This window comes from Phaenicophaeus curvirostris, chromosome 3, assembly GCF_032191515.1.
Source record: "Phaenicophaeus curvirostris isolate KB17595 chromosome 3, BPBGC_Pcur_1.0, whole genome shotgun sequence".
Taxonomy (NCBI): domain Eukaryota; kingdom Metazoa; phylum Chordata; class Aves; order Cuculiformes; family Cuculidae; genus Phaenicophaeus; species Phaenicophaeus curvirostris.
The window spans coordinates 98,740,456-98,751,076 of NC_091394.1; the positions used below are offsets into that span (position 1 = coordinate 98,740,456).

At 53.8% G+C, this 10,621-nt stretch overlaps 4 protein-coding genes across 5 annotated transcripts in view; 2 read left to right on the forward strand and 2 right to left on the reverse strand.

Moving 5' to 3' along the window:
* Positions 1–10,621, reverse strand: part of LOC138719451 (feather keratin-like) — a 72,080-nt gene that overhangs the window by 18,843 nt on the left and 42,616 nt on the right. The window lies entirely within an intron of this gene.
* Positions 1–10,621, forward strand: part of LOC138719462 (feather keratin-like) — a 101,496-nt gene that overhangs the window by 142 nt on the left and 90,733 nt on the right. The window contains exon 2 of the mRNA XM_069854809.1: positions 131–438. Within this exon, the coding sequence (XP_069710910.1) occupies positions 151–438 (288 nt within the window). The 5' untranslated portion in view covers positions 131–150. The remainder of the gene's footprint in view (positions 1–130; positions 439–10,621) is intronic.
* On the reverse strand, positions 3,090–6,140 carry LOC138719446 (gastrula zinc finger protein XlCGF57.1-like). The gene is made up of 2 exons (XM_069854787.1): positions 5,701–6,140; positions 3,090–5,092 (listed from the first exon to the last, which is right to left on the reverse strand). Exons 1-2 carry the CDS (start codon positions 5,825–5,827, stop codon positions 3,993–3,995), a joined length of 1,227 nt encoding a protein of 408 aa, XP_069710888.1. The 5' UTR covers positions 5,828–6,140; the 3' UTR covers positions 3,090–3,992.
* LOC138719443 (zinc finger protein 157-like) lies at positions 6,343–9,484 on the forward strand. Its single transcript, XM_069854785.1, has 2 exons — positions 6,343–6,835; positions 7,387–9,484. The coding sequence occupies exons 1-2, from the start codon at positions 6,709–6,711 to the stop codon at positions 8,652–8,654; spliced, it is 1,395 nt and encodes a 464-aa protein (XP_069710886.1). The 5' UTR covers positions 6,343–6,708; the 3' UTR covers positions 8,655–9,484.

The window sequence follows — 10,621 nt, forward strand, 5'->3', positions numbered from 1 at the left end:
CCAGCTACCACATCCCACATGCCTCCCCACCACAACGAACCCCACAGACCCCACCCACGCCTTGCCCTCCTCACAATCCACACCTCGAAACCCCCATGCCCCACCGCTTGCTCAACCCCCTCTCTTCCAGGGACCCTCCACACCACACCCATGGCCTGCAACGACCTCTGCCGCCCCTGCGCACCCGCCCCGCTGGCCAACAGCTGCAACGAGCCCTGCATCAGGCAGTGCCAGGACTCCTCTGTCGTCATCCAGCCTCCCACCGTGCTGGTCACCCTGCCAGGACCCATCCTCACCTCCTTCCCCCAGAGCACCGCCGTCGGATCCTCCGCATCGGCTGCCGTGGGCAGCGAACTCAGCTACCAGGGAGTGCCCGTCTCCAACGGGGCCTTCGGCTATGGCTACGGCTTGGGAGGCCTGGGCTGCTATGGTGGCAGAGGTCTGGGCTGGTTCGGTGGCAGGAGCGGCTGCTACACCTGCTAAAGGTCATCACCATCCTCCCTGACACTGACCACCCACCCCCTGGAAGCCACACCATGGTGGAGGATGCACCTCCTTGCACCTCAGACCTGATCCCTTCCACTAATCGCTCCTGCCTTCTCAATTTCTATCCCCCTCAATAAAGTTCTCCTGCATTCAAGATTCAGACGCCTCCTCTCTTCTTTTCTTTTAAAGTTCCTCCAACCTCACCCAGCACAACAACAAGGCGTCAGTGGCCGTTTTGGTGGTTGGAAAGATGTTGCAATCTCCTCCAGCTGGAGGCCAGTTCCAAGTGGGGTTCCCCAGGGATCAGTGCTGGGCCCAGCCCTCTTCAATGTCTTTATCAATGACCTGGATGAAGGCATCGAGTGCACCCTTAGCAAGTTTGCGGATGACACTAAGCTGGGTGGAAGTGTGGATCTGCTGGAGGGATCTGAACAGGCTGGACCGCTGGGCTGAGACCGGTGGCAGGAGGTTTAACAAGGCCAAGTGCCGGGTCCTGCACTTGGGGCACAACAACCCTGTGCAGCTCCAGACTAGAAGGCTGGCTAGAAAGCTGCCTGGAGGAGAAGGACCTGGAGGTGTTGGTTGACAGCGACTGAACATGAGCCAGCAGGGGCCCAGGTGGCAAGAAGGCCAATGGCATCTTGGCTTGGATCAGAAACAGCGTGACCAGCAGCCACAGGGAGGTTGTTCTGCCTTTCTACTCAGCACTGGTGAGACCGCTCCTTGAATCCTGTGTTCAGTTCTGGGCCCCTCGCCACAAGAAGGGTGTTGAGGCTCTCAAATGAGTCCAAATAAGAGCGACAAAGCTGGTGAAGGGCCTGGAGAACAAGACTTACAAGGAGCATCTGAGAGAGCTGGGGTTGTTTAGCCTGGAGAAGAGGAGGCTGAGGGGAGACCTCATTGCTCTCTACAACTACCTGAAAGCAGGTTGTGGAGAGGAGGGAGCTGGCCTATTCTCCCAAGTGACAGGGGACAGGATAAGAGAGAATGGCCTCAAGATGCACCAGGAGAGGTTCAGTCTTGAAATCAGGAAAAAACATTTCATGGAAAGGGTCGTTGGGCACTGGAACAGGCTGCCCAGGGAGGTGGTTGAGTCACCTTCCCTGGAGGTGTTTAAAAGACTGGTGGATGAGCTGCTGAGGGCCATGGTTTAGTGACTGATAAGAAACGTTGGACTTGATGATCTACTGGGTCTTTTCCAACCGAGTCATTCTGTGATTCTATAAAAACTGAAAGGAATCCTAAGAACTCCCTGGATAAGAACCAAGAGAAAGAGTAATCCGCTCATCAAAAGGCCATCTCAATTTCATAATTTTATGAGAATTCTCAGCAGAAACGGAAATCAAAACTAATGACACTGCAGACGCCCTCACAGCTATTCAAGCTGAAGTGACATCACTGAGCAAAGCGGTCTTACAAAACCAAATGGGTTTAGAGATATTAACGGTGCAAATGGGAGGAGTATGTACCTTAATAAACACAAGTTGCTGCACCTACACTAACCAATCCGGAAAGGTGACAAAAGCCATAGATGAAATCGGGAAACAAACCAAGGTTTTACACAAAGCAGCACAAGACACTAACTATTCTGGTATTACTGAACTGTAGGAAAAGCTCACCTCTTGGTTACCTAACTTTCTTTGCCTTAGACAATTGTTTGCTTTGATAGTTCCTTTAATGATTTTAGGGCTTTTATTGCATTTTATAGTTAAATGTTTAATATGTTGTACTGGAGGGGTTATTAATGATTACAAACAATGGAAAAAACATCAACTTTGCCAGAAGACAGAATTGAGAAAATAAGAAGAGCGTCAATACAGAAAGCAGCCTTTAAATAAGTAGAAGAATTTACTAACAGGCTAGACAACAGGGGAATTGAAACAAGGCATTCTTCAAAACAAGGCATCCTTCCAAACAAGAAAGTGTTATCAGGAGCACCGGGTGCTCAAGCCAGAGCTGTGCGGTAGTGCTTCAGTGAGCAAGGAGACCGTCCAAGGAGTAAGTAGCTGCTTGTTACAGAATACGGTGTGCAAGCTAGGAGGAGAACCCCCTTGCACCCCAGCACTGCTAATAAAACACACCTCCTTTATAACTCTCCGGAGTTGATAAGTTTGATTCTGTGTCTCAGCCAGACGCTGAGCAGCAGATTTGGGGGGCACTGAGCTACGGAGGCAGCTGCAGGCTGGGAGTGCTGGGGGTGCACTCACGAGCCACCATGGGCCCCTCGTCCTTTAACTGCTCCTTGCAGCTGCCGCACTGCAAGGACCTGGCCTCTGTCCACCCCCTCGCCTGAGAAGGACTATCCTCCTCCTGTCTGTCGCCCTCAGCACCACTCGCAGGCCCTGCTGCACCCATGGTTGTTTATTCACGTTCTAATTTAGACCTGCTCTTACTGGAGCAATATTTGTAAAGAGCTGTGACAAACGCTTCAGGGACTGCTCTGCAGCAGAATTCAATCTTGTTGGCTAGCAACAAATAGGCTCCATTGAAGGCTGTTTATTTGAATGGGAGTTGGATTGGGCCCTTTGGGAGAATGCGGTGTTATCGAAATAGCTTCAGAAGCAGTGGATTTCAGTGATAAATATAAATAAGGAACAATTAAGTAATTTTTTTAAATTTATTTTAAAATGCCTAAGGTAACTTTCCAGTTTTCTAATACAGTGAGCAGATTGACTGGTGCATCATGCAACCCTATCCTAGCCATCAAAATGCCCCTTAGCCCTGCCGTAACATTTCCAGATGTTATACATGTTAAATGTCATGCATATTCAAAAAAGAGGGGAAAGAGTGAGGTTAAACAACATTCCTCTTACAAAACTTACTTAAAGAGGTGAGTACATGTTAGAATAGAGAACTCGTTTCATCTAGTCAGAGTAACTCTGTTTCTCCTGATGGTGAAACACATTTTTTAGTTTTCAAGGTGAGAAAGAAGCGAGGGGCCCGGATATAATGCTACATTAAATTCAAACTCTGATTTGGTTTTCCTAGTCACCTTTCTCTTTTCTTTTATCAAGTGAATGAGACGTTTCTGATAAGTTAGAATACACTATATATAAGCCTGTGGTTTGTTGGCTGCTGGAGGCTAAGTGAAGTAAGAAAGTAATTTAAAAAAAAAATGGAACATTTATGACAGGGGCAGGACAAGAGGGAATGGCCTCAAGCTCCACCAGGGGAGGTTCAAACTGGACATTAGGAAAAAAATTTTCACAGAAAGGGCCATTGGGCACTGGCAGAGGCTGCCAAGGGAGGTGGTTGAGTCCCTTTCCCTGGAGGTGTTTAAAGGACGGGTGGATGAGGTGCTGAGGGCATGGTTTAGTGATTGATAGGAATGGTTGGACTTGATGATCCAGTGGGTCTTTTCCAACCGAGTTTTTCTATGATTCTATGATTCTAATTCTGGCTGTAGGTCTTGTCACACTGGCCACACTTCCAGGGCTTCTTCCTAGCGTGGATGCACTGGTGGTTGACTACAGCTTGCGTCCCTCAGAAGTGGAGGTTGCAGTGGCTCAGGCCAAGGGACGCTCACTGGTGTGGATGTGCTGGTGCCTGATCAGAGAGCCCTTCCTGCTGAAGCTCTCGCCACAGTCGGTGCAGGTGAATGGGCGCTCGCCAGTGTGGGTGCGCAGATGGACGTTTAAGGTGCCCTTCCGGATGAAGCTCCAGTTGCATTCGGTGCAGGCAAAGGGGCGCTCACCCGTGTGGATGCGCTGGTGAGTTAGGAGGTTGGCTGTTTGTCTGAACCTCTTGTCACAACTGGCACAGGCAAAGGGCCGCTCACCGGTGTGGATGCGCTGGTGAGTTATGAGGTTGGCCGTTTGTCTGAACCTCTTGTCACAACTGGCACAGGCAAAGGGCCGCTCACCGGTGTGGATGCGCTGGTGACTGATCAGGGAGCGCTTCTGTCTGAAGCTCTTCCCGCAGTCAGCACAGGCAAAGGGCTGCTCGGCAGTGTGGATACGCTGGTGACTGATCAGGGAGCTCTTCTCTCTGAAGCTCTTCCCGCAGTCAGCACAGGCAAAGGGCTGCTCGGCAGTGTGGATACGCTGGTGACTGATCAGGGAGCTCTTCTCTCTGAAGCTCTTGCCGCAGTCAGCACAGGCAAAGGGGCGCTCGCCAGTGTGGATGCGCTGGTGAGTTAGGAGGTTGGCCTTGTATCTGAACCTCTTGTCACAATGGGCACAGGCAAAGGGCCGCTCGCCAGTATGGATGCGTTGGTGTTCGGTCAGCTTGGCCTTGCGTCTGAAGCTCTTCCCGCAGTCTGTACAGCTAAAGGGCTGCTTCCCCCTCTGGCTCCTCTTCTGCATGGCCAGGGCTGCCCGGCCCCTCAAATTCTTGTTGCACTTGGAAGGGTTCTTCTCCAGCTGCTGAGGGTCCAGCACATCGTGGAGGTGAGGGTGCACTGATATGTCCCCCCGACTCCCACTCAGCTCCCATTCAGGTGAGCCCGCACCGTGCCTGCTGCTTGACCTGCTCCTTTCCACGGACGCCTGGGACACGCCTGGCACAGGGCTCCGGTGCCTCTGCAGCGCCCCAGGGGGGTCTGGCACACATGGCGTCTGCCCTCGCTCCAGCTTGCAGATGATATCTGGCTTGATGGTGACCCAGCCTGTTGGGGAACAGACAGAAGCACCCTGTGTCACGCTGCCCAGAAAGTAGCATGAACCCCCAGCACCCACAACCCCAACAGCCACAGCCCAAACGTCTCCTCCCATTCCACTCCTCCCTCAACATTCAACCCGGCTACCATTCATCCTCCCTTCCCGAGACCAGACTCGGGGAAGCATTTCTTCCCAGAGGCTGCTCAAACCCTAAAACAAGCTTCCCGGAGACCCGCTCGATGCCCTACGCCCGTCAGGCTTGGAGAGGCATTTGGACAATGTCCATAATCCTGTGATTTAACAGCTGCTCATCCCTGAAGGGCTCAGGCACTTGGATCCAGGAAGCCCCGTAGGTACCTTTCCACTGGAAATGGATCCCATCCCATCCCATCCCACCCCATCCCACCCCACCCCATCCCCTCCCATCCCATCCCATCCCACTCCATTCCACCCCATCCCACCCCACGCCATCCCATGCCATCGAACCCCATCCCCTCCCATCCCATCCCATCCCACCCCATCCCACCCCATCCCATCACATCCCATCCCACCCCACCCCATCTCATCTCACCCCACCCCATCCCTCCAGCCCAGCAGAGCCGCAGAGAGTCCTCACCCAGCGAGGCGACCATCTCGTAGGTGTCCAGCATCACCTCCCGGTAGAGCCGCCGCTGCCAGCCCGTCAGCTCTGCCCACTCCTCGCGGCACAAGTAGATGGCCACCTCCTCGAACGGCCCCGCCATCTGCAGCAAGAAGCACGCCCGGCTCAGCACGCCCCGCTGTGCCTTGCCTGGAACCCTCTGCCCAAACCCTGACACTGCCACACTGAGAACCGGCAGCCCAGGGGGATCGAGCTCAGCTGAACCCCGGCAATTCCCCACTCGTGCCCAAATCACACCCTTTCCACTCCAGCCCCATCGTTCTTTCTGGCTGTGACATCAATCCAGAGATCTCCACATACATCTTCAACCCTGAGACCATGTCTTTCCCTCTCCAGTGCCCACTGAGAGAAGATATCCCGAAGCTGGGATGCTGGGTCCCTGCCCAGCCCCATGCTGGGATGCTGGGTCCCTGCCCAGCCCCATGCTGGGATGCTGGGTCCCAGCTCCCCCTGGAGAGGCGCAGCAGGGACACGGGCACAGCTGGCACCCTTCGAGGCAGCTCTCCCCGGCCCCAGCCCCCTTAGGGACCCCCGCCAGAGCAGCGGGGGCTGCGCCCTCTCCCTCCCCCGCGCTGGAAGCCGCAGCCCCTGCGCCGCCTGCCCTTGACCCCCCCTTGCCGGAGCAGCCTGGACCCCGCGCCGCTGCCTCTCGCCGGGGAGACGGAGCCTCGCCCCGAGATCGCTCCGGCCAGAGGCAGCGGGGACGCTCCGGATGCCGCCCCACACGCCTGCCGAAAAGCACCTCGAGCCCTGCTGCTCGCACGAGAAGGAAGGGGGCCCAGAAAGACTCCCCGCCTCGCCTCCCCGCCACCCCCTCTGCCTGCAGCTCCAGCGCCGGAAAGAACCGACTGGAGGCGAAGCGTTTCCGTCGCACAATTGGTCTCTCCCCACGGGTTCCGCCTCTTCCTGGCGGGCTGGGACCGAGCCTCGCTAGTGCTGAGCCGGGCGTGCTTCTTGCTGCAGATGGCGGGGCCGTTCGAGGAGGTGGCCATCTACTTGTGCCGCGAGGAGTGGGCAGAGCTGACGGGCTGGCAGCGGCGGCTCTACCGGGAGGTGCTGCTGGACACCTACGAGATGGTCGCCTCGCTGGGTGAGGACTCTCTGCGGCTCTGCTGGGCTGGAGGGATGGGGTGGGGTGGGATGGGGTGGGGTGGGGTGGGGTGGGATGGGATCCATTTTCAGTAGAAAGGCATCTACGGGGCTTCCTGGGTCCAAGTGCCTGAGCCCCTCAGGGATGAGCAGCTGTTAAATCACGGGATTATGGACATGGTCCAAATGCCTCTCCAAGCCTGACAGGCTTAGGGCACCGAGCGGGTCTCCGGGAAGCTTGTTTTAGGGTTTGAGCCCCCTCTGGGAAGAAATGCTTCCCCGAGTCTGGTCTTAACCTCTCCTTTTGCCACTTTGAGCCCTTTGTTGGCGTCCTGTGTGCAGGAGAGCAGCCAAGGTGACGAGGGTGATGCGAGGGGAGGCTGTAGGCGCAGGGAAGGGAAGGGAGGATGAATGGTAGCCGGGTTGAATGGTGAGGGAGGAGTGGAGTGGGAGGAGACGTTTGGGCTGTGGCTGTTGGGGTTGTGGGTGCTGGGGGTTCATGCTACTTTCTGGGCAGCGTGACACAGGGTGCTTCTGTCTGTTCCCCAACAGGCTGGGTCACCATCAAGCCAGATATCATCTGCAAGCTGGAGCGAGGGCAGACGCCATGTGTGCCAGACCCCCCTGGGGCGCTGCAGAGGCACCGGAGCCCTGTGCCAGGCGTGTCCCAGGCGTCCGTGGGAAGGAGCAGGTCAAGCAGCAGGCACGGTGCGGGCTCACCTGAATGGGAGCTGAGTGGGAGTCAGGGGGATATGTCAGTGCACCCTCACCTCCACAATGTGCTGGACCCTCAGCAGCTGGAGAAGAGCCCTTCCAAGTGCAACAAGAACTTGAGGGGCCGGACAGCCCTGGCCATGCAGAAGAGGAGCCAGAGGGGGAAGCAGCCCTTTAGCTGTACAGACTGCGGGAAGAGCTTCAGACGCAAGGCCAAGCTGACCGAACACCAACGCATCCACGCTGGCGAGCGCCCCTTTGCCTGTGCTGACTGCGGCAAGAGCTTCAGGGACCAGAGCTCCCTGATCAGGCACCAGCGCATCCACAGTGGCGAGCGGCCCTTTTCCTGTGCTGAATGCAGCAAGAGCTTCGGAGAGAAGCGCTCCCTGATCAGTCACCAGCGCATCCACACTGGTGAGCGCCCCTTCACCTGTGCTGACTGCAACAGGAGCTTCACAAAGAAGAGCATCCTGATAGAACACCAGCGCATCCACACTGGCGAGCGGCCCTTTACCTGCATGGAGTGCAACAATACCTTCAGGCGCAAGAGCTCCTTGATCAGGCACCAGCGCATTCACAAGGGCCAGCGGCCCTTTGCCTGTGCTGAATGCAACTGGAGCTTCATCAGTAAGGGCAACCTGAACAGACATCTGCGCATCCACACTGGCGAGCGCCCATTCAGCTGCACCGACTGTGGCGAGAGCTTCAGCAGGAAGGGCTCTCTGATCAGGCACCAGCACATCCACACTGGCGAGCGGCCCTTTGACTGTGCTGACTGCGGAAAGAGCTTCAGAGAGAAGCGCTCCCTGATCAGTCACCAGCGCATCCACACCGGTGAGCGGCCCTTTGCCTGTGCCAGTTGTGACAAGAGGTTCAGACAAACAGCCAACCTCCTAACTCACCAGCGCATCCACACGGGTGAGCGCCCCTTTGCCTGCACCGAATGCAACTGGAGCTTCATCCGGAAGGGCACCTTAAACGTCCATCTGCGCACCCACACTGGCGAGCGCCCATTCACCTGCACCGACTGTGGCGAGAGCTTCAGCAGGAAGGGCTCTCTGATCAGGCACCAGCACATCCACACCAGTGAGCGTCCCTTGGCCTGAGCCACTGCAACCTCCACTTCTGAGGGACGCAAGCTGTAGTCAACCACCAGTGCATCCACGCTAGGAAGAAGCCCTGGAAGTGTGGCGAGTGTGACAAGACCTACAGCCAGAATTAGAACGTGAATAAACAACCATGGGTGCAGCAGGGCCTGCGAGTGGTGCTGAGGGCGACAGACAGGAGGAGGATAGTCCTTCTCAGGCGAGGGGGTGGACAGAGGCCAGGTCCTTGCAGTGTGGCAGCTGCAAGGAGCAGTTAAAGGACGAGGGGCCCATGGTGGCTCATGAGTGCACCCCCAGCACTCCCAGCGTGCAGCTGCCTCCGTAGCTCAGTGCCCCCCGAATCTGCTGCTCAGCGTCTGGCTGAGACACAGAATCAAACTTAACAACTCAGGAGAGTTATAAAGGAGGTGTGTTTTATTAGCAGAGCTGGGGTGCAAGGGGGTTCTCCTCCTAGCTTGCACACCGTATTCTGTAACAAGCAGCTACTTACTCCTTGGACGGTCTCCTTGCTCACTGAAGCACTACCGCACAGCTCTGGCTTGAGCACCCGGTGCTCCTGATAACACTTTCTTGTTTGGAAGGATGCCTTGTTTTGAAGAATGCCTTGTTTCATTTCCCACCTTTGTCTAGCCTGTTAGTAAAGTCTTTTACTTATTTAAAGGCTGCTTTCCGTATTGACCCTCTTCTTAAAGTGTTTTCTTGATTCTGTCTTTTGGCAAAGTTGATGTTTTTTCCATTGTTTGTAATCATTAATAACCCCTCCAGTACAACATACATTTAATAAATACAACATTTAACTATAAAATGCAATAAAAGCCCCAAAATCATTAAAGCAACTATCAAAGCAAACAATTGTCTAAGGCAAAGAAAGTTAGGTAACCAAGAGGTGAGCTTTTCCCACAGTTCAGTAATGGCAAAAGAGTTACTGTCTTGTGCTGCTTCGTGTAAAACCTTGGTTTGTTTCCCGATTTCATCTATGGCTTTTGTTACCTTTCCGGATTGCTTAGTGTAGGTGCAGCAACTTGTGTTTATTAAGGTACATACTCCTCCCATTTGCACCGTTAATATCTCTAAACCCATTTGGTTTTGTAAGACCGCTTTGCTCAGTGATGTCACTTCAGCTTGAATAGCTGTGAGGGCGTCTGCAATGTCATTAGTTTTGATTTCCATTTCTGCTGAGATATTGACTATTGGCTTTTCAAGTCCACTAAGTCCTAACAGAGGAAAAATCCATCTCATAAAATTATGAAGTGGAGATGGCCTTTTGATGAGAGGATTAGTATTTCTCTTCGTTCGTACCCAAGGTGTTCTTAGGATTCCTTTCAGTTTTTTATAGATAGTGTTTTGTGGAGTTAGATAACCTGCTATACAAGTGCCAGTAAAGTTTTTCTAGCATATCCATCTCCACACAGCCACCAATACCAGTGGGTAATTTGTAACATGACTGAGTTTGCAGGGCTAATCCTGCACCCACAAGACCAAGTCGCTCAGGCTTTAATGAATTACGATTTTCTCCTTGTGCCCGTGTATAATTGATACCGGATAATTGTCCTGGACTATCAAAAGTCCAACTGCAACCCATTCCACTAATATTCCTAAAGCCTACATTTTCTCCTCTACTCTTTTGTTCTACAACAGGAGTTAGTTTATGTTCTAATGCTATGAAATGAAATTTTGTCCCTTTTCCAACCATGACTTCCAAGTTTAGAGTGATCTCCTCCTGTTGGAGTTATCCACACCTCTGGTCCCCACGTTTCCTAACCTAACTATGCCAAATTGTATTCGATTTAACATATTTCGCACTGTTGAGTCTGGACCGTAGTATGTAAAATTCCTCCGTATCCATTTCTGCTTTAGGATTTTGTATAAAGGGCCTGGTTAGTGTTTGATAGGAACGGTTGGACTCGATGATCCGGTGGGTCTCTTCCAACCTGGTTATTCTGTGATTCTGTGGTTCACAGTGGGTT

What these genes read in the sequence shown, in the direction of transcription:
- LOC138719443 (XM_069854785.1), top strand. Translation starts at nt 6,709, where the DNA reads ATGGCGGGGCCGTTCGAGGAGGTGGCCATCTACTTGTGCCGCGAGGAG. An exon ending in CGAGATGGTCGCCTCGCTGG is followed by an intron (nt 6,836 to 7,386) that starts GTGAGGACTCTC and finishes GTTCCCCAACAG; the next exon opens with GCTGGGTCACCATCAAGCCA.
- LOC138719446 (XM_069854787.1), bottom strand. Translation starts at nt 5,827, where the DNA reads ATGGCGGGGCCGTTCGAGGAGGTGGCCATCTACTTGTGCCGCGAGGAG. An exon ending in CGAGATGGTCGCCTCGCTGG is followed by an intron (nt 5,093 to 5,700) that starts GTGAGGACTCTC and finishes GTTCCCCAACAG; the next exon opens with GCTGGGTCACCATCAAGCCA.